Below are 23,016 nucleotides of genomic sequence, written 5' to 3'. Positions count from 1 at the left end.
TAAAAATAAACACAGCTTTGTAATAACCCTGGCACATTCTGTTTTTACAAAGAGAGAGATTTACATAAAAAATGAGAATCACCCTGCCCACCCAGTCCTGCAATCACAATTATATACAAAATGTTCATTAAGCAAAGTTTGCCTACTCCATAGCAACAATTTGCATCATTAACAAAGCAATGAACTGTGCTGATTGTATACAACTTTGTCTCCTTCCCCAGCCCTGCGGTTTGAACATGAGAAATTTTATTCTTAGGATTTTTTTAAATTACCCCCTCTCTCTCCCTGGAAGGCCCATTAAAGTGCTTATGTAATGAAAATCGGTTCAGTTCATCAAAAACTGTAAAGTTGTCTTGTTCTTGTGTAAAACAGAGATAGGTGTTTCTCTCCCCCTTGTAATATATATATATATTTATGAATGCTGTTTGGGAAATTCAGCTCCTTCCTCAGCCTAGTTCAGCCACTGGGAGCTGTCCGCTCCTCATGTGGTGCTGAAAATCAGAAGCTCACCTCTGCTAAAATACAGATTTCTCTGACAACTCAGAAGTTGGCCTTTGGACCTGAACTCCTCTGCAAATGAGCATGGAATGACTTTGAATTCTTGCCCGCATCCCACCAGACCCTTTTGGTCCCCTCCCTTCACGTTCTTCCACCTGGACACCTCCAAAAAATGAATCAACAGGACAAGCCACAATGCTTGTGTCCAGCCACGTCTATCGTTCCTTTCAACTCTCTGCTGCACGAAGGAACCTTACCCTGAGTTTCCCAGAGCCATTTCCAGAAAGAAAAAACCTCCCCGCAAAGTCCCAGCAGGATTCGCACCCACCCCCGGGGTTTCAAAGCATCCCGAAAGAAAGTCCCACGGAGTAGAAGCCCAGGCCTTTGAGCTTCTCCTCCGCCCGGGCTTTCTGCTTCAGGTGGACTTTGCTGTGCCTCTTCTTCTCGTCACTCCTGGCGAACCGGCGCCCGCAGTCGTCGCAGGAGAAGGGCTTCTCCCCCGTGTGCGTCCGGATGTGCGTGGTCAGGTGGTCGCTGCGGCTGAAGTTCCGCAGGCAGATGCGGCACTGGAAGGGCTTGTGGCCGGTGTGGATGCGCAGGTGGCGGTTGAGCTCGTCCGACCGCGCGAAACAACGGATGCAGTTCTCCACCGGGCAGGCGAAGGCTTTTTCGTGGGGTTTGGGGCAGAAGCATTTGGAGGAGCACTTCCCCCGGCGAGGCTTCTTCTTTGGCTCTGGGACGGCTCCGGGGGTCCGGCTGGGGGCTAGAGGGTTGACCAAGGAGCCGGCAGAATGGGCCAGGAAGTCCGTCATGGGAGTTGATGGCGGGGTGTGGCTGGTGTGCAGTCTCTGGTCATTGGTGCTTGCCAGGCTTGGCATGACCTCAGCTTGGGGCAAGGAAGACTCAAAGTCTTGGATGAGCTGGGGCGGTAGATTGGGGATCTTGGCCTCTACAAAGTCACTGGGGATCTGTGTGAGGGTGGAGAACCTTTCCGGCAGGCAAGTGAAGTCCAGATTGTGTCCAAAGGAACCCGACTGTTCGGGGAGTCCGTTGAGCTCCGACTGGCAGCTGACGGACAGCACATTCTCGGTTTTTGATGCCAATTGGGGGAACATTGTCTGGTTGGCCTCTGCGGAGCGGAATGTCTCTGGAGCGGTGTATTCCGCTGGTAGGTAATTCTGAGATTGGCTGAGAGGGTCCCAGTGGGAACAAGGAGATTTGAACTTCTCCAGGGATGGGGAGATGGCGGACAGCTTGATGTCCTGTTTGCTGTCCAACAGCTTTTCGCTAAACAGGCATTGGGAAGAGGCCCCCACGTCAGAGGAAGGCTGGGTTTGCTGGATGGTGTCAGGGCTGGAGAACGTGGAATAGCTTTGCTCGGCTAACGACGGCCGCACGGAAATGTTCAGCTCAGGCTGGCAGGTGGAATAGAGGTCCAAATGGTTCTGAATGGCCTCTGGGACACTGTAGGCAGCATCTGGCTGCCTCTGGTGGGCCTCTGAAGACGAGAAGGGAGAAAGACCAAGGATGCCTGACATCAGGTTGAAGAGGGACTCCTGGTCTTGGCATTGCTCTGTCTTGATGAAAAAGCTGCCCGTATAGCTGACCGGTGGGGAGGGCTGTCCGGAAACGAAGTAGTAATCTGTGGTTTCAGGGTTCATTGTGGCTCCCATAAAGTCACCTGGAAAACAGAAACATGGGGTTTTCGTTACAAATAGAATCATAGAACACCAGAGCTCCACAAGAAAAGGCAGCAGAGGTTTCTGGGAAGGTGCGATGGCCCCTTAGCGTGATGGTGGCACACATGGCTTTGCAAGCAGACGGCCCCAGCTTTAATCCTTCAGCCAAAAGGGTCTTGTCATCATAGAACTGTTGGAAGGTTTCCCAGGGGTCATCTGGTCTAACCCCTTGCAATGCAGGTAAACAGGTGGCCATCGGGTGGCAGGTGATGGGATGAGCCCGTTCCCTGACATTGAAGATCAGGCACCAAATCAAGGACACAGACCTGACCTAGGTGGACCAATAGCCTGAGCTGGTAGAATGTAGCTCCCCATGGCCCTGTTTCGTGCCCCAGATGCAATAGGGGTGAGGCATGTCCTCCTGTGAGGTGCCTGCAATGGGGCTCTTGCTTGTTCAAGGTGGATTTGCAGCCTGATCTAGCAGTTTGAGGTGGGTTATGATGCCCACGCACACCTGACTCATTTGACCATCACAACACTTCTAGGAGTTGAGTTGGGCTCAAGGCTTCATGGACCCAGGGCTAGAACCCAGAGTTGGTCTCCATGGGCCAGGTCTTAATGGCTCCAGAGCATGTGAAATAAAGAAAGAAGAGTTCCTGAGCATGTGCAGTGTCTAAGCAGCTATAACCAAGCCTCACAGGCTTGGGATCTGAGGGGTAAAGGCCTCCACCAGTTGCATTTCAGCCTTGACTCCATCCTTTTAGCAATTAACCATTGGTTAGACTGGGAGGTAGCAAGTAGGTTGCCCTAGTGAAGAGACACAAGATGGGCTTGAGTCCATCTAGCTCAGAACTGTCTGTGCTGACTGCCAGCAGCTCTCCAAAGCTTCAGGCAGGTGTCCGTCTCAGCCCTACCTGGACATGTTACCTGCATGAAAGGTATAGGGTCTACCACGGAGATAAGGACTTTCCCCTCTTGGACCCAAGCACAATTTTCAATCCAGTGCAGAGCATTTGCCAAAAAAGGGAGAGTCTAAAGGGGAAGAACCCATATTTGGAGCACTGGGGTGGTGTCAGCCTTTGCACGGGCTTCCTCAGCCATTCTCTTGACCACCATTCCCTATCTGTGAAATGGGAATAATAATGTCCTGCTGTTCTGCAATTGGATGAGCTGCCTAGCAGGGAACTTGAAGAACCACCTCCTTTGTAAGTTTGAGGTTAAACGGTTAAACCAGCACCTGTCAAGAATGCTTTGAGCACATATAGAATCTGGTGGGCACAAAGCAGGGGTTGGATTGGATGGCCTCGTGGGAGCCCTTCCGGTTCTATTCTATGTTTCTTTCATATTAACCTTCCCCCCCCTCACACTTCTAGCCACGCAATTCTAATGAATGCCATCACAGTCTATTTCTAAGCCACATTCCCCTACTAACCCCCCCCCCCACACGGACTCTTAAATTTACCCTAACCACTATAACACCATCATTTTAGAGAAGGGTATTTGCCCGGGCCGCTGTGCGCTCACAAATCTGATGCCGGTCACCAGCCACCCGGCTTGCTTTCACTTGAAATAATCAGGTTACAAAATCCAGAGCAGGTCCATCCACCGCCCCCCGCCCCCAGACTTTCCAAGGTGAGATGGAGCAGGCTTCTCTTCCTTACCTGGGAGAAAATCAGAGGCTCCCTCCCTCGGCTGCTCCGTCAAAAGTTGGGACTCCTGGTCCTGCCCGGAGACGGAAGCGTCACCTGCTTTCAGCTGACGCTTGTCATACAGAGAGTCCTGGTGCGAGAAATCCATGGTGTTCAACATGTCCAAATTGAAGAAAAGGAGATGGGAATGGGGGGGGGGAGGAAGGATGGGAGGAAATCAGGAGGTGTGGAAGGGAGGAGAGAGCCCCCTCCCTGGCTGCTCAGAGAGGCCCCCTAAGGCAGAGGTTGCTTCAGCTCCAGGTGGGGTGAGTAAAGGGATCCTCCGACAGGTGGAAAGACGCAGGGATGCTGGTCCTCGCGTGGCAGAGAGAGAGGAGGATGCTCTGAATTCCTAGGGAGCTGGGGGCTGTATCTGTATCCCAGGCCTCACCTGGGCTGAGCTGGGCAGGTGCGTCTCTCTCTCCCCTCTTCGGTGTTTGTAAGCAAAGAGCCGAGGAGACGCAGCCTGGGTTTATATATCTGCCTCTGATCTTCCGCTCTTCCATTTCTGGAGTTCCCCGAGCGAGGCTGCTGTGACATAAATGCCCATATATGGACTCAGGATGCAGGCGAGGGAGACCCAATAAGGAAATCTCTCCCTGTGACGTTTTAGCATCTTTTTTGGCGCCTGGCTCTCGCCACCTCACTCCGCGCGCTCTCCCCTCCCCGCTCTCTGCTTTCCGAACAACAACAGTTCATATCTAGATGGTTAAGAAAAGGGGGCGGGGGGCGGAGAGAAAATAAAACAAAATTGGCCGTCAGGAAGTTGGAAGCCTCCAGAAATCCTGCAAAATCCTGGAGGTGGGTGCCTAATCACCAGAACCACCCGACGCCTGGTCCTCTCTGGGCTGCTACTGCCAGGCAATGCTTTGGCACGGGCACCAAGGGGCGCTGTTGCGCAGTGGGACCAGATGGAAGCGGGCTTCCCCCTAGTCGAGGCGGCAGCTGCCGGTCTGAGGGTGCCCCAGGAGGGAAGATTTCTAGGTCACTGGCACAGGAAGATCAAGGTGAAAGAAGGCCAGGATTTCGGTGTTGGCAGAGCTCCACTTTTGGATGAAGGAGAGGGAGCAAGTCAGCTGAACGTTACCCCCTCATTTATAGAGTTATAGAGTTGGAAGGGGAACCCCCAAGGTCATCCAGTCCAACCCCTGCCATGCAGGAAGTCCAGCTAAAGAAATCCCTGCCAGAAGGCCACCCAAACTCTGCTTTGAGAACTCCATCGCCTTCCGTTCCACTGGAACAAAGCAGTCTTACTTAACTGCTTTGTTTTGTTGGCAATGATCTATTGCATTGAGAAAGCTCACCAGTGGACAGACCTGGACATTTGAACCTCCTGGGGTTGCTCACCCGTTTCATGGCCAGCCCTTCCTACCCCTCCCCAGAAAAAAGGGAAGAGAAGAAGCGATACGCTATCTGGGCACATACTACATACGGTGCAAGGAAGACCACTGGCTCCAAACTTTTGCCAAAAGGTTGCAGCATCCATCACCCCAGTCAATTCTGCAAACTTCCTGCGCTTCTGTTAGTACAATCCTTACTGGCATGAGCCCCAAGCAGAGAGCAGGTGCAAAATACGGTAATAGGTGAACAGTGGCAGGTGGCTCAAGAAAGTGAGCCACGCCACATGTGTAGGGGGAGAGGAGAGGGGCTTCCAGAGACCTAGCTGATCTGGGGTGAAATCGCAGGAGCCCAGGAAGTAGCCTTATATAGAGCCCGACCAGTGGTTCACCCAGGGCAATACAGCCAGCGCTGGTGGACAGCAACTCCCAGGGCTACAACCAGGGTTCATATTCCCAGGCGTACCAGGAGACGTTGGGGATTGAACCCGGAGCCTCCAGGGTGTCAACAATATGGATGAAAGATAGGATCATAATCAGACTCATTTAACAGCATTCCTTAATGCTAAATCTGCCTTTGTCTTAGGGAATATGTGTGGAGTCGGGGTTTATTCCAGCCCCAGGGTTCCCTCCTTTGGCAAGGATTAAAAAGCATCTGAACATGTGCAGAGTGCATTCTTCTATTCATTGAATTGGTGCAACCACTTGAGTAGGGGGAAGACTACGTGCAGTGTTTACTTGCATGCCCACCAAACAGACAGGGAGCTAACATCTTCCATGGGCACAGTGTTATTTATTATATCAACACATATCGGCTATGGAACTGCCTGCCACAGGAAGCAGTGGCGGCCACCAAGCTGGATGGCTTCAAAAGAGGATGGGACAAATTCATGGAGGATGAAGCCATGGAGGAAGCAAAGCTTCTGAATGCCAGTTGCTGGAAACCACAGGAGGGGAGAGTCTTGTGTTCGAGTCCAGCTTGCAGATTTCCCATTAGGGCATCTGGCTGGCCACTGGGAGAACAGGGCGCTGGACTAGAGATGGGCCACTTGCCTGATCCAGCAGGATCTTCTCATGTTGTTATGCTATCGGTTGCATTATCATATGCGCTCCCTGCATACACTTCTTGCACCTGCATGTGATGTGTGTTATGCTCAGAGAGGTGAGCATGTATGCTATAGAGAGACATGTTACCCAGATACACAGGAATGCATATGACCCCTGTATATTATCACCATTCCAGTCCACAAAATCTTCGGCTGTAATAAATTGGCTAGTCTTTAAGATGCCATAAGACTCTTGGTTGCTTCTGTGTGGAAACAGGAGCACACGAACACACACACACGGCGCTGTGAGTTAAACCACAGAGCCTAGGGCTTGCCGATCAGAAGGTCGGCGGTTCGAATCCCCGCAATGGGGTGAGCTCCCGTTGCTCGGTCCCAGCTCCTGCCAACCTAGCAGTTTGAAAGCACGTCAAAGTGCAAGTAGATAAATAGGTACCACTCCGGCGGGAAGGTAAACGGCGTTTCCGTGTGCTGCTCTGGTTCGCCAGAAGCGGCTTAGTCATGCTGGCCAGATGACCCAGAAGCTGTACACCGGCTCCCTTGGCCAATAAAGCGAGATGAGTGCCGCAACCCCAGAGTCGGCCAGGTAAAGGGGTCTCTTTACCTTTACCTTTACACATGATGTGCCATGTATATATTTTACACACACACACGCACGCACACACACACACACAGCATTTCACCAAGGCAGGAGTGTGCCTCTTTAACTTTATTGTTGGTATGGATTTACCTCACCTATGGAAGGAAAAAGATTCACAGGTTCTGTTTGGTGCTGACCTTTAAAGCCCTATACGGCCTCGGTCCTGTGTACCTGAAGGAGCATCTCCACCCCCATCATTCAGCCCAGACACTGAGGTCCAGCTCCGAGGGCCTTCTGGAGGTTCCCTCATTGCGAGAAGTGAGGTTACAGTGAACCAGGCAGAGGGCCTTCTCGGTAGTGGCACCCGCCCTGTGGAACGCCCTCCCATCAGATGACAAGGAAATAAGCAGCTGTCGTATTTTTAAAAGACATCTGAAGGCAGCCCTGTTTAGGGAAGTTTTTAATATATAATGCTGTGTTGTTTTAAACACTTGATTGGCAGCCACCCAGAGTGGCTGGGGAAACTCGACCTGATGGGCGGGGTACAAATAATAAATTATTATTATATATTATTATTTGCCCAAACACACAGCACAGAGACATTTGTATCTGTTGGATGCAGAGGCAAATTAGGCCGTCACCTTCTCTCGTTTCTACATGCAACACCACAGGTGTGTTTGTGGCAATTGTGCAATGCATAGGACCAAGCAAAGTTTGTGCAGTGTATTTATATGAACAAATGGTTCGTATGGATTAAGCAAATCCCCTCCTTCTGGCCTTCAGTGTAGCCAAAGAACAGGGAACCTGACCAATGTGATCCAGACAAAAAGGAACATAGAATCATAGAACTGTACAGTTAGAAGGGATGCCAAGGGTCATATACTCCAACCCACTTTAATGCAGGAATCTCAGCTAAAGAATCCCTGACATCCAACCTCTGCTTAAAAAACTACAATGAAGGGGAGTTTACCACCTTCTGGGGTAGTCTGCTACACTGTCCAACAGCTCCTAGCATCAGAAAGTTATTCTTCCCAAATATTTAGTTGGAAACTCCTTTCTTGCAGTTTGAATCATTGGTTCAGGTCCTTGGGAGCAGGAGAAAACAAATTTGTTCCATCTTCCATGGGACAGCCCTTTATATATTTTATTTATACCCCGCCCTCCCTAGCCAAGACCGGGCTCAGGGCAGCTAACACCAGGTATAAAAACAATTGATTAAAATACAACTTAAAAACAAGATTAAAATACATCATTAAAATGCAGCCTCATTTCAGTAGAAACTCAAATCAAAAACTTTTTGGGGATGAAAACGTCCAATCTTCACCAAGGCCAACTATCCAGACTGGTCCTACATGGGCCAGAAAAAAGCCAGGGAAGTCCCCAAATAGGAGTTCCATCACAGTAGGAGAAAGGAAAGAGGGGAAGGGGATCAAGTTGATTCCAAGCCAAAGGCCAGGCGGAACAACTCTGTCTTACAGGCCCTGCGGAAAGAAATCAGATCCCGCAGGCCCTGGTCTCATGAGACAGAGCATTCCACCAGGCCGGGGTCAGTGTTGAAAAGGCCCTGCCTCTGGTTCAGGCTAATCTGACTTCTTTAGGGCCCAGGACCTCTAGGGTGTTGCTATTTATTAACCTTAAGGTCCTCCATGGGGCAGACCGGGAGAGGCGGCCCCGTAGGTACGAGGGTCCTAGGCCGTGAAGGTGATATCTCAGTCCTCCAGGCTAAACATACATAGCTCCCTCAGCCACTCCTCATACAGCTTGGTTTCCAGATTCTTGATCATCTTGGTCGCCCTGTTTTGCACATGGGATGCAGCTCTCGTGCTGAGTTCACATGTTTGTGTGAAACTGCTATCACAGATCAGTTCTGGCAGACCCAGGCCTCTTAGCGCAGGGCTGCAGCAATGTCCTCTGCTTAGTTGCTCCCAACTCAACTTGGTGCAATTAACTCAGCCGATGGCATTCAGGACCAGTTGATTCCAGAAGCAAAAGACACGATGGCGCCATGTGCAGAAAGTAACTGGATTGCCAGTTGCATCACAGCAATGGGAGACCATTGTCAGGTGTGCGTGCAGGAGCCAGGCCCTGTGAGCAATAGGACTTTGCAGGACTGGGGCCTTCCTAAGTTTGTTCTGAAGAGGCAAGGTGCGGCTGCACAGGTAAGGCCGGTTGGTAACTCGCAGCACCTGGTGGCAAGAGCTGGGAAGGGATATAAGGTCAGCATTTCCCTTCGGCTCTTTATCACAGCAACACATTCCTGCCTTGTGGTGTTTGGCTTCTTGCTTCCTGATCCTTGAACCTCTGCTTCTTGACTCCTTGCTTCTTGATCCTCGGACCCTTGACTTCGTGACTCCTTGCTTCTTGATCCTCAGACCCTTGACTTCGTGACTCCTTGCTTCTTGATCCTCGGACCCTTGACTTCGTGACTCCTTGCTTCTTGATCCTCGGACCCCTGACTTCGTGACTCCTTGCTTCCTGACCTTTGAACCCTTGGCTTCTTGACTCCTGGCTCTCTGACCCTCAGACTCTTGGCTTCCTGGCTTCTGGACCCCCCGTTCCTGCTCCCACCCCCCATCTTGCCCCCAGTCCTGACGTCCCCTGCCGGGACTTTGATCGCCCGTGAACTGGACTGTGACAACCATCCTCTACCGTGCCAGAGGGAACTGGGTGCAGGGCGGGCCACGAAGCTCACAGCTCTGCTCTCCAATAGAGGGGGACAACTAGTGGGTTCAAGAAGTGCCACTGCTTACCACCCTCCAGCATCTGTTGCTTAAGGCAGTCGCCCCACTCTGGCTAACGGTAGGGATGGACCCAGTAGCGTAGCATGGGTTGCCAGTGCCCGGGGCCACAGTGCCCGGGGTGGAGGTGGATGGAAGGGAGGAAACAGAGTATGCATGCATATTCAACTGCCTGACGGGAGGTCACAGCCGCTGAGATAAGAAAATAAGAGTCTGGAGAGGTCACTTCCTGGTTCGCATGGAAAAGTCATTTTCAATGGAGCCCAGCGATGGAAATGTGCAGCTGCGTTGAGGCAACACCAGATGTTGAAATGTTGCATCCCTAACAATTTTGCACCTGGGGCAATCACCCCTGTGCCCAATGCCGGATTTACGTATAAGCTAAACAAGCTATAGCTTAGGGCCCCACTCTCTTGGGGGCCCCCCAAAAATTTAAAGGAAAAAAAACCCTGGATGTACATTTCCAAAATATACGATAAAAAACGAATACAATAAAACCTACATACAGCAACAGTGTTTTGTGTTGTGTAGGCTCCTATGATGTAAGTCACGGGCCCTGCCTGCTATATAAAGGGCCCCATTACCTTCAGTAGCTAACCTAAATCCGGCGCTGCCTGTGCCACCCCTCCTCACGCTATGCCACTGGATGGACCTGCTCTCATTGCTATACAGTGGTACCTCTGTTTACAAACTTAATCCATTTCAGAAGTCCATTCTTAAACCAAAACCGTTCTTAAACAGAGGCGCGCTTTCCTTAACGAGACCTCCCGCCGCTGGTGCCCTTCCACTGTTCGGATTCTGTTCTTAGACCGAGGTAAAGTTCTCAAACCAAGACACTACTTCTGGTTTTGCGGAGTTTGTAAACCAAATCGTTCTTCAACCGGACTGTTCTTAAACCGAGGTACCACTGTATATATTTGCGAATAAACCATACGTCATAAAGACACCACGGTCTCCACTGAGTTTCACTGTCCAAAAGGAAACATAGACCCTGGTTAAGCACTCCTGGAATCTCACCCCACTGCGGCATGTCACAATATCACCTCTCAGTCTTCTCCCCAGTTGGACTTGGGCTACCGTCACCCCGCCCCCCCGCCCCCCAGAGGCTGGCTCTCAGGGTGCGGGGAATTTGTGTCATTGGGAAGAGTGCAAGCCAGACAGAGTCTGTAAACTGAATTGTTCTTAAACTGGACTGTTCTTCAACTGAGGTGTATACGGCTGATGTCTGGAGGGACACAGATCATCAGCACTTGACAGGATCCGGCCGTCGCAAGGCATCTTTAGCTGCGGTTACACAACGGAGCAGCCTTTAATGACTTTGGCAAAAGGCAGCTACCCTGTTATGGGAAGCTGTCAAGGCAGCTTTACATCTCCCCAGGCGCTCATTCACCTTATGCTATTTTTGCCCTGAGTGCGGCTCTGTCGCTCCAGTGTCTTCTAGAAGCACAGAAGGTGTTGGTTTCATTGGCTTCCTGCTCTCCGCCCCCCTCCCTCCCCCTTGCTTCTTCCCTCTTGCTTTTCTGCCTTAAGCTCAGCCTTCCACACTTCGCTTTGCATCCTGCGCAGGCTGGTCCTGATGCCTTTTCCTGACGACCCAGATTGATAGTCAGATGATAAGCAACACGTTTCTTAACTGGGCTTTGTTCACCTGAGCAGAGGTGGTTTTCTGCCGGCCTTTTCTACAATTCGAAGTGAGATGAATAGCAGCGGTTGAGGCCACATAATGCAGCTTGCATTCAAAGTGCTTTTCCCAGCCACTGCTTCCCCCAAAGCATCCTGGGAACTGTAGTTTGTTAAGGGTGCTGAGAGTGCTTAGGAGGCCCCTATTAGCCTCAAGGAAATACAGTTCCCAGAGCGGTTTAACGACGAGTCCCTCTTGTATCATTCTAGGTAGCTCAGCTGGTGAGAGTGTGGTGCTGATGATGCCAAGGTTGCAGGTTCATTCCCCACGAGGGAGAGCTGCAAATTCCTGCATTGAAGGGGTTGGGCCCCTCCTTCTCAGGGTCCCTTCCAGCTCTATGATATGAGATTCTATGAGCTTCCAGGACAAGAAGCACTCAGTTGCTCTAGCAGCAAACTTGGGCTGACAGAGATGAATGAGATCACGAATGTATATACACGAATAGGAAAGGTTTGTTTGCGAAATTTGAATTTTGCCAGGGGAAAGTTGCAGGGAGAGAATGGGGAGGTGCTTGGTGACGTTATCCAAGGAAAGCAGAGCAAGAGGTTTGGCACCAGACTGGCTGCAGGAGTTGCCAGAAGGAGGCGTACAGGGTGCTATCCAACCGTCTTAGGATCTCTGCTCTGGATTGGTGTATGGTTTACGCCTTAGTCTTTTCTTCTTCCAAAGATGCCCTGCAGGTATCTGTAGCAGGCACAGATTTTTCTTTGGGGTTTACTCCTGAAGCTTTTCTTGCAAATGAGTATAGCCTCAAAGCATAGGAGGCTTACGATCAGAGATTTCCTTCTCCTAGAAAAGTCAGATTAGCCTCAACCAGAGCCAGGGCCTTTCCAGCACTGGCCCCGACTTGGTGGAACACTCTGTCTCATGAGACCAGGGCCCTGAGGGATCTGATTCGCCGCTTCTGCGCATGTGCATGATGTCATTTTGACCGTCTGCACATGCGCGAGTGGTGAAACCCGGAAGTAACACGCTCCGTTACTTCCGGGTCACGCGCAACCCGAAAATACTTCTCCCAAAACTACTTCAGCCCGAGGTATGACTGTATTGGTCTCGTCTTCTCAACCTGCCAATTTACTTAACTGACCAATCACGTCGGTTCTGCCCCCCACAACCAAGTCCTGCCCCCTCAACAAAAATTCTGGCTACATCCGTGTGCTGAAGCCCATGTGCCTATCTTTGCATGCAGGAGAAGTCCCTAACTTACAGATGGTTTGAAACGCACTGGCTACCCTCACCTGGTTTAGCCTGTGGGCAAGATAGGGGTGCCACATTCAGCAGCTAGTCCTGAGGTTCCCCACCACTTGAGTTTAGTCTACTCAGCTTGCAAAAAGACTGAAGGTCTCTGGTGTAATTTCCCATGTCCAAAGCCTCCTCTCTCCCACCACTCAGGGAAATGAAGGGGGCGGGGACTCAGAAATCTATGGGATGCTGCACACCAGTCCAATGCCGTGCTTCCTCAAGAGGATGAGGATGCTGCGATGTTGGTACCCAGGCCCACCTGCTCTCTTGGAAGCCCCTCCGCAAAATGCATCCAAGACCTTGCTGTGCCAGGGATTTCTGAAAGGGATCCCATCTCCTCCCGAAGGTTGTCAGCTGAGCACCTGCTGACTTGCCCACCTGTCTGCCCACCTGGCCAAGATACCTGCCAGGAAGGAGTTCCCCTTTCAAGTTGGGTTTTTTTTAAGACGCAGCAGAGAAAAATCAAGGGTGGATCTCAATGTTAGTGTAGCTTTGTTGACTTCTGCAAGGCATAATAATATTCATTTCTGCTTAGGTGTGTTTTTCAAAATGTCAGGGCCTTCGTTATGGTCCACATAGAAGACTTTAAATGTGTCGTGTGGGTGAAACCAGAGAGAGAAGGTGGCCCAGCCCTCCTTCCTCACCCACCACTGTAGAAAGAGAAAAGGTTGCCTGCCCCGGGTTAGGGGATGACCCATAGCTCTAGGGTGGAGAACCGTGGTGAGAAAACATGGAATGTTCAATGGAAATAATCTTAGGAAGCTGAAGCCTTGAAGAATTTCTGCTAGTCAGCACAATCAATACTAGTGGGCAGGTTGGACCAATGATCTGGCTTGCCATTTTACAGGGAGGGCTGCCTGGTGCCCATTGGCAGGCAGAACCAACACTCGGGTTTCCCCCAATGCTCTTCCCAGCTGAGTCCTACAATGACAACACTGGAGTGAAGGAGGAGATGGCGGCAGCCAGTGCTACTCCTTGGACAGGTGGTCAGTAAGGCAGGTGGGTGGGAGCAGGCTAAAAGCAGACTGAGATGCCTGGGGGCTTCACGCCATTTGCCCCAAAGGACCAACCACAGCATATTTATATGACATGTGGATGAATAGGCTTAGGATTTTATATAAGTTAAGTGATGAATCAATATGTATAATTTCAAAAGGTAAAGATTGAAAGATATTAAAGCTTAAAGGTAAATTTTTATAAAAACTGTGATTTGGAAAACCGTTAAATGGATATGCATGGAAATTCAACCAAGGGGAAGCGAGGAAGTCACTTAACAATGTTAATGAGTATAATTTCTAATAAGATTATGATTTGTGTTTGTTTGTTTGTTTGTTTGTTTGTTTATAATTTGGTGAAAATTAATTAAAAAAATGGAAAGGAAAAAAAGAAGGACCATTTCTTTATGGAAAACAAAAGGCTTAGGTGACTTGGTATCTCCTCTTCCCTTCCCAGAAGCATCAATGCATCTAGTCAAGCATCCTGTGGCCAAATTCACAGTGGTTTTCATAAAGTCCCTCGTGATAGTCTTGTGGAGAAGCTGGTAAAATGTGGGATGGACGAGTAATTGTTAGGTGGATTGGTAGCTGGTTGACTGACCGAACCCAAAGAGTGTTCATTAATGGTTCCTCGTCATCCTGGAAAAACGTGACAAGTGGGGTGCTGAAGGGTTCTGTCCTGGGCCTGTTGTTGTTCCACGTCTTTATAAATGACTTGGATGAAGAAATTGAGGGGGTGCTCATCCAATTTGCAGATGACACCAAACTGGGAGAGGTAGCTAATGCCACAGAAGACAGAATCAGGATTGGTGATTGGAGAACTGGGCCCAAACTAACAAAGTTCTTTAGGGATAAATGTCAGGTTCTACACAGGAAGAACAGCTGCACAAATCTCAGATGAGGGACACTTGGCTTGCCAGTAGCACATGTGAAAAGGCTCTAGGCGTCTGAGTGGACCACAAGCTTAACATGACTCAATGGAAACTCCAGCGGGTGCAGAATGCCACGGCGAGACTCCTTACAGGGTCCTCACCATGGGATCACATTCACCCAGTGTTATACCAGCTGCACTGGCTCCCAGTGGAGTACAGGATCAGGTTTAAGGTGCTGGCTTTAACCTTTAAAGCCCTATACAGCCTAGGACCCTCGTACCTACGGGACCGCCTCTCCTGGTATGCCCCGTGGAGGAACTTAAGGTCTTCAGACAAAAACATCTTGGAGGTCCCGGGCCACAGGGAGGTTAGGCTGGCCTCAACCAGAGCCAGGACTTTTTCGGCCGTGGCCCCAATCTGGTGGAACGCTCTGTCCCAAGAGACTAGGGCCCTGCGGGACTTGACATCTTTCCGCAGGGCCTTTGGCCAAGGCACAGCCTGACCCCCTCCTTTGGTAATCCTCACAGAACTCTAGCCCAATGGTTGCCATTAATTTGATTTTGAATTGATTTTAGAATGAATTGATTTTAGAATGTTGTGTTACTTTTATTGTTGTTAGCTGCTCTGAGCCCGGCTTCGGCTGGGGAGGGCAGGATATAAATAAAATTTTGTTATTATTATTATTAACGGTGTGATAGAGCAGCAAAACAGCTAATGATCTTCTAGGCTGCATCAAGAGAAGTATAGTGTCCAGGTCAAGGAAAGTAATAGTTCAGCTCTATTCTGCCTTGATTATACCACACCTGGAATACTATGTCCAGTTCTGGGTGCCACAAATTAAGAAGGATTTTGAAAAGCTGGAACGTGTGCAGAGGAGGGTGACCAGGATAATCAAGGGTCTGGAGACCAAGCCTTATGAGGAAAGGTTGAGGGAGTTGGGTTCCTTCCAACTCTTCAGTTCTGTGAAACATGCCTGTGCGAAACCTGCAAGAAAGATTTGTACACAAGAGCAACTCTCCCCTCCTGTGGTTTCCAGCAACTGGTATTCAGACGTTAATGCAATTCTAGGCTGCATCAACAGAAATATATTGTCCAGGCCAAGAGAAGGAATAGTACCACTCTATTTTGCAGATGGTGACAGCAGTCACAAAATTAAAAGATGCCTGCTTCTTGGGAGAAAAGCAATGACAAACCTAGACAGCATCTTAAAAAGCAGAGACATCACCTTGCCAACAAAGGCCAGTATAGTTAAAGCTATGGTTTTCCCAGTAGTGATGTATGGAAGTGAGAGCTGGACCAGAAAGAAGGCTGATCGCCAAAGAATGGATGCTTTTGAATTCTGGTGCTGGAGGAGACTCTGGAGAGTCCCATGGACTGCAAGAAGATCAAACCTCTCCATTCTTAAGGAAATCAGCCTGGAATGCTCACTGGAAGGCAGGGACGCAGACTTATAAAAAATATTGGGGGGGGGGGGCGGGAAAGCTCATGAATAATAAATAAGCTCATGAATATGCAAATAAAGTGGCGCCGCCTCCTCGTGAGCGAATAGGGGAGAGCGTGCTGCGCCTATTAATCAGCTCCGAAGGAAATTGGGTGGAGCTTTTGCTCGGGAGGGAGGGAAGGAGGCATGCAGCCCGACCCTGTGCATTTTGGGCTGGGGGAGGGGCGGCGATGGCGCTCTGCTGGAGGGGCGCCGGAGATTATTGGGGGGCGGAGCCCCCCAAACGGATTTTTGAGGGGGCTCGGGCCCCCTCAAGCCCCATGGAGTCGGCGCCTATGCTGGAAGGACACATCCTGAAGCTGAGGCTCCAGTACTTTGGCCACCTCATGAGAAGAGAAGACTCCCTGGAAAAGACCCTGATGTTGGGAAAGATGGAGGGCACAAGGAGAAGGCAATGACAAAGGACGAGATGGTGGGACAATGTTCTCGAAGCTACCAGCATGAGTTTGACCAAACTGTGGGAGGCAGTGGAAGACAGGAGTGCCTGGCGTGCTCTGGTCCATGGGGCCACGAAGAGTCGGACACGACTAAACGACTAAACAACAACAACAACATTTTGCCTTGGTCAGACCACACCTGGAGTGGCGTGTCCAGATCTGGGTGCCACGGTTTAAGAAAACGCCCTCTCAATTTATCACCAAAAACATGATGTACGTTCTTCTGATTGTTGTCCTTGCGTAACTCTGAGGGCTAGAAACTCACCCCTTCCATTTTAAAACGAAGACACAGAATTTTGGAATTCCAGCTTACTTAGGCTGCACTGGAGGCCAAATTCCGTGGTCTGTGATGCAAAAAAACAAAACAAAAAACCAGGAACAGGGCCCTATACATCCCCTGACGGAATTTCGTTCTTCTAGTTAAGGAAACCAGACTGGCAGACTGGAGCCTCTGTCCCAGAAATGAGACCCCCATCTCCCCGTCCACTTCACTGTCCCCAAGACGTAGGACTGCAAATTTGGCAACTGGTCCCCATAAGAAGCTCCCGTTTCGGAACTGCCCTGCCCACCATCAACTCACCAGGACATCCTGAGACTTTGTGGTTTGGATCCGAGGGCCCGTTTGCCCCCTTTCCTACAACTGTCCAACCGACTCCTCCTCTCCTTTCAGGACAGCTTCTAGAATGTGCATCTTGCAGGTTCCTATGGCAACCGGCATGTGGCCAGCCGGGAGCATCCTGGCACAAGTCCTGTCGCAGCTTTTCCACATCCCCGGCACAATCGTGACTTTCAGGGGGGAAACAAACGAGAAGGCAGAAGTAAACAGAGAGATGGATGACAAGGGCTCCCTTCTGGCTGTTCGACACTTTACATCCTCTGTGTAAACAGTTGTCTCCTGCTGCGGATTCAGACCAGCGTAGGGAACATCCAAAGCAGTTTGCCGCAGGGAGCCTTGGAGTCCCGTGGATAATTTTCCAGGAGGATTTGGGGTTCGAAGAGGGAAGGATTTGTAAAGCACTTGAATTCTTCTCTGCCTCAGGTTGAAACCTGAGCCAGAGAAGAATTTCTGACTTCCCCTCCTCACCTTCCCCCCTCCCTGTTCCCCAAAGGGATTTGTTTTTTAAAAGAAGCCCTTGCTTGCAACTCGGAGACATTGGCAGAAGAGCCATGGTACCAGGTGAGACCACCTGGGACAGGGCAGGGAGACTTTTCCAGTCCCGTGACCACAATCTCATCCAGATCATCTTCCAGGAACCGAATGTCTGTAGTGGGCAGGGCCAGAGGCAAACAGAGGTGTAGCAGTAAATTTAAAGTTTACCTTTGTGATGCAGGGTTTTTTTTTATTGATTGGTGATGTAATGATGATGTTGATGATGATGATGATGATGATGATGATAATAATAATAATAATAATAATAATAATAATAATAATAATAATAATACCCTGCCCATCTGGCTGGGTTGCTCCAGTCACTCTGGACATCTTCCAACACATATAAAAAAATCAAACATTGAAAACTTCCCTACATAGGGCTGCTATCAGATATTCCATCTTCCGTCCAAGGAGCTTGAGGTGATACAAGTGATTCCCTGTTTTATCCTCACAGCTACCCAAGGCTGCCCAGTGAGCTTCATGGCCAAGGGTGGATTTGAACCCAAGTCTTCTAGGCTGGCACACTGTACCCAGCCTGCTCCCATACTCTGGAACTCCCTGTTGAGATGTGTTGAAGGAAATGGGGGCAATTTGCAGGCCCCCACCTGGCTCCAGCCCACCAGCCGGTAGCCGGGCGATCTCCGGTCCTTGGCACAGCATGAAACAGCGATCCACAGCTTCAGAAGCTGGAGCACGCTCTACTCAGCAGAGTAAATAACTCTTCGCAACAGAATGGCAGATAGAGGCATATGTAAAGCATATTTACAAGCAGTTTATTCAGGACAAAGGAAAAACATGACTTCTCCCTTTCATGTCCAAGCAAGCAGCTAAAGCAAAAGCCATACACAAAACGGAAGTTCCCAGCAAGCAGTGCTGGACTGTAAACAGGCATGGGACACACAACAATCCTGCCTGTTCCTTTTAAGGTGGAATGGAATATCCTAACACTCCCTCCCTGAAAAAGCCAAACTGGCTCCCTCCTAGTTGTCCTTCTTTGACAAGTGAATACATGGGTACCTCGGAATGTGAACAGGATCCGTTCCGGAGCCCCGTTCGCATCCTGAATAGAACGTAAGACGCAACGGCGAGTCTGCACATGATGTCATTTTGAGCTTCTGCGCATGTGAGAGAGGCAAAACCCGGAAGTAACATGCTCCATTACTTCTGGGTTGCCACGGAGTGCAATCTGAAAGCGCTCAACCTGAAGCACATTCAACCCGAAGTATGACTGTACTTCCTTGCTTCAACAGGCTCTTGGTAACTGATTGCTTTTTAATGAAAGGGCTGGTTCCACGCTGTTTTTATTGTAAAGGTTTATTATTTGCATGGTTTTAATCAATATGCATATAGTTTCAATTCTATCAATGGTTAATCTTTAACGATTGGTTTCTCTATATTTTCAGCAGTTCCCATTTTTGTTCTTCTCCCGCATTCTTTGACAGCCCCAGGCAGAATTTCCAGGGGCTTATTTCTCATGTCCTATAAGATGCTGGCTGGGGCTCATGGGAGTCTGAAACTTCTGGTGGGCACCAGATTGGCAAAGGTTTCAAACGTTCTGCAGTAACAGAATGTTCACAAACACTCCAACTTCTGTGCGGTGAAAGATCCATCAGAACTGCAGAAAATCTCCTCCCTACCGGACAGGAGGAAGTGCGTGGTATTGGGAGGGAAGGAGAGAGGGAACAGACAGGGAGGGCAGGACTCTGGGTTGGGGAATTAAGGGGTCCAAAAATGTTTTTTTAAAAAAACCTGCAGGCAGGTGCCTGAACCCCAAGCACATTTTTGAGTGCAGGTGCCTGGTTAATACATGTTTCACTGGAATGCTGCATCAACTGCATGAGCGGTTCGGGTGGTGCATGGTTGCCATGGCAACGCCCGGCAGCGGAAGATGACAGGTGGAACAAAATTTGGCAGTGTGTGTATCCTCATCGCACAAGCTGAGCGCTCCCCTTCAGAGCTTCAGCCCATGAGTCATGCTCTCCTTCGGGATCCTGCAAGGCTCATCTAGTAGCTTCCAGATTGATTGATTGATTGATTGATTGATTACTTATTTGGAGCATGTTTGACTCTGCTCTGCTGCCAAAACAGCTCCTGCAGTGCCTTACATACATTCAGTTAAAACAAGACAGTCGCTGCCCGCAGGCTTACGATCTAACCCTCCACAACACAAAGGTAAAAGGGACAGGGGAGGAAAACATGGGCACCAATTATTCTTATAATGATCAGCTGGCACAGCTCAGGGGCAGGAGGTACCTGATGCCTCTGAGCTTTTGGCAAAGCTGATGGAGGGAGCCGTCTGTTTCGTATATCTCCCCATTGGGGTGCAAGGCCTCTTTCATTTTTTCCACTTCAAAAATCAACAACACAATGCCTCTTTTGTACTTCTGTAGATCATAAGGTTCCCTGAGGCAATCTGATGATATCACCAAGCGTCCCAGTGGTCCCATCTCGACTCCTTTTCTGTTGGCACTTAGCATAGGGTTACCAGAGGTCCCCGTTTCCCGGGGCCAGTCCTCAGATTTGCAAATAAATCCCCATCCAAATTCTATCCCCGGAATGTCCCCGGATTTCATCTGATGTCCCCGGGAAATGCAGCGGCGGCACTCTCAGCAGCCCGGAGCAGTTGGCTCTGGCTGGCTTCAGGAGCTGCTTGGAAGTCCTCATACGATGGTGGTGCAGGGATTCTAAGACACAGCTTCCGGGCTGCCTCCACCTTCCCTGATCCCAGCAACTAAGCTGTGAAGGGAGGCTTCATGCTGCCTATCGGAGCAGCCTCCCAACTCCTACTTGCGTGCAAGCAGGAGCAGGGCAGGGATCTCTCAGCTGGGAAGGGAGGCTTCACGCTGCCTATCAGAGCTTGCGTGCGAGAAGGAGTAGGAATGGGATTGGGGCAGCTCCAATGGGAAGGGAGGCATCGCGCTGCCCGAGCCTCACTGCTGCTCTCAGCCCTCCTTCTTCGCCTTCCATGCCTGACCCACCGCACACCGCTTCCCCACCACCACCACAAAAGAACCAACAACACAGGGGCTGCCCAGGCTCATGGAGAAAGGAGATAGAAGCCTCGGAGGAAGGAGAAATATGGCGGTTGAGGTAAAGGCGGCAGCTGCCTCTCAGCCACCGCCATCACTGCAGCATCAACATTCCGAATGTCCCCAGATTCATTGAAAAAAATCTGGTAACTTTAACTTATCACCCACATTTGGTATTAGCAGGACTAATGCTCAGTCCCACAGGGGCCTGAGCATTCCTGGCATATTCCTTGGGTATAGCAGAGACATCACCTTGCCAACAAAGGTCCGTATAGTTAAAGCTATGGTTTTCCCAGTAGTGATGTATGGAAGTGAGAGCTGGACCATCAAGAAGACTGATCGCCGAAGAATGGATGCTTTTGAATTATGGTGCTGGAGGAGACTCTTGAGAGTCCCATGGACTGCCAGAAGATCAAACCTCTCCATTCTGAAGGAAATCAGCCCTGAGTGCTCACTGGAAGGACAGATCGTGAAGCTGAGGCTCCAATACTTTGGCCACCTCACGAGAAGAGAAGACTCCGTGGAAAAGACCCTGATGCTGGGAAAGATGGAGGGCACAAGGAGAAGGGGATGGCAGAGGACGAGATGGTTGGACAGTGTTCTTGAAGCTACCAGCATGAGTTTGACCAAACTGTGGGAGGCAGTGGAAGACAGGAGTGCCTGGCGTGCCCTGGTCCAGGGGGTCACGAAGAGTTGGACATGACTAAACGACTAAACAACAACAACATCTTGCCGAAGTGGCTTGGATGGTTCTCTTTCAACAGATGAGCACTGTAAATCCCACCCATCTGAATGGGTTGCCCCAATCAAAACTTCGCTGCCTTCAGATGTCTTCTAAAAGTTGTGTAGTTCCTTATCTCCTGGGCTCATGGGTCGCATAACTCCATCCCCTCCAACATTTCTCCGATGAAAATAGGGACGTCCTAAGGAAGCCTTTCTCAACCTATGGGTCCCCAGATGTTGTTGAACAACAGCTCCCATCACCCCTGGCTAGCAAGGCCAGAGCTCAGGGATGATGGGAGTTGTAGTCCAACAACATCTGGGGACCCACAGGTTGAGAACTGCTGTGACCTAAAGGAAAGTGGGACATTCCAGGATAAAATCAGAAATGAGGATGGTTTCTGTGAATTGGGGACTGTCCCTTGAAAATAGGGGCACTTGGAGGGACTGCCAATTCAAAACAAGTTTCCCTGGAGGATAATAATAATAATAATTCATACCCCGCCCATCTGGCTGGGTTTCCCCAGCCACTCTGGGCAGCTCCCAACAGAATATAAAAAACACGATAAAACATCAAACATTAAAAGCTTCCCTAAACAGGGCTGCCTTCAGATGTCTTCTAAAAGTCAGATAGTTGTTTATTTCCTTGACATCTGATGGGAGGGTGTTCCATAGGGCGGGTACCACTACCGAGAAGGCCCTCTGCCTGGTTCCCTGTAACTTGGCTTCTCGCAGGGAGGGAACCGCCAGAAGGCCCTCGGAGCTGGACCTCAGTGTCTGGGCAGAACGATGGGGGCAGAAACGCTCCTTCAGGTATACTGGGCATAGGCCGATTTTCTTCCGATGCAGATTTCATGCAAAGATGTTTTCAAGAGCCCCCTGACAGGAAACAGAGGCAGCCCTCCGGATTCTTGACACAACAGAAGACTTATTTCTCTTTCAATAGCAGGTTTGATTTAAAAAAAAGGGGGGGGGGAGACTCTGGCGATGCTTAAAGCACACAAAAACATTTCCCTGGAAACAGGAGCTTGTGGCATAATGTGCCAGAAACAAAGGTGATGGAGGAAGAGAAGGATCCATATTGTTCTTCCAGGTGATCATTAGGCAAGGTCTGGAACACAATTTGCATCAGCAAGTGTTCTGTCTTTCCCACCCTGGTCCTCCTTCCTCATTATTGGTTTCTCACCACTTCTGCCACATTCATTCTTACAAGATGATGATTCATCTTTTTTCGGGAGCGGTGGGAAAATAATAAAAAACACCACACATGCACACACATACACACCTGAAAAATTAAACAGCTAAGACCTGTCATCTTGCTGGATCTGAAAATGCTGAAAATGTTGGCAGTTTTTTTTTTGAAGAAGAAGGTGGATGTGCTAAATTCATCACAAATAATAATAATAATTTAATAATAATTTATTATTTATACCCCGCCCATCTGGCTGGGTTTCCCCAGCCACTCTGGGTGGCTTCCAACAAAATATGGAAAATACAATAAAACATCAGACATTAAAAGCTTCCCTAAACAGGGCTGCCTTCAGATGTCTTCTAAAAGTCAGGTAGTTGTTTATCTTCTTGACATCTGATGGGAGGGAAATATTAAGCAGTTTAGAAATGCTTTAAAATAAAACACGGGGGTCGTCATCAGCCGAAGCCTGCCCGGTGGGTTTTGGCAGTGGTGTTTACAGATGCTGTGAATATCTGCTGCTTTTACACCATTTTCTGATCTGCCTGTTTCCTCTTCCCCTCTAGACTGTATTCCTCTCCCCACCACAGCCCCAGCATTATTAAGGAATATA

At 49.7% G+C, this 23,016-nt stretch overlaps 1 protein-coding gene across 3 annotated transcripts; it reads right to left on the bottom strand.

Moving 5' to 3' along the window:
* EGR4 (early growth response 4) lies at positions 1-16,986 on the bottom strand. Of its 3 annotated transcripts, XM_081207151.1 has the most exons (4): positions 16,893-16,986; positions 4,257-4,566; positions 3,839-3,956; positions 1-2,179 (listed from the first exon to the last, which is right to left on the bottom strand). In XM_081207151.1, the coding sequence occupies exon 4, from the start codon at positions 2,169-2,171 to the stop codon at positions 837-839; it is 1,335 nt and encodes a 444-aa protein (XP_081063277.1). In that variant the 5' UTR covers positions 2,172-2,179; positions 3,839-3,956; positions 4,257-4,566; positions 16,893-16,986; the 3' UTR covers positions 1-836. The 3 variants fall into 3 exon arrangements, with proteins under 3 accessions (XP_081063277.1, XP_081063276.1, XP_081063278.1); XM_081207150.1 differs by having other exon boundaries at positions 3,839-4,566; XM_081207152.1 differs by lacking the exon at positions 4,257-4,566.
* Between the last annotated feature and the right edge of the window lie 6,030 nt (positions 16,987-23,016).

This window comes from Podarcis bocagei (assembly GCF_964188305.1).
Source record: "Podarcis bocagei genome assembly, chromosome: 9".
NCBI lineage: Eukaryota > Metazoa > Chordata > Lepidosauria > Squamata > Lacertidae > Podarcis > Podarcis bocagei.
This window is presented reverse-complemented; position numbering and strand designations above follow the sequence as displayed.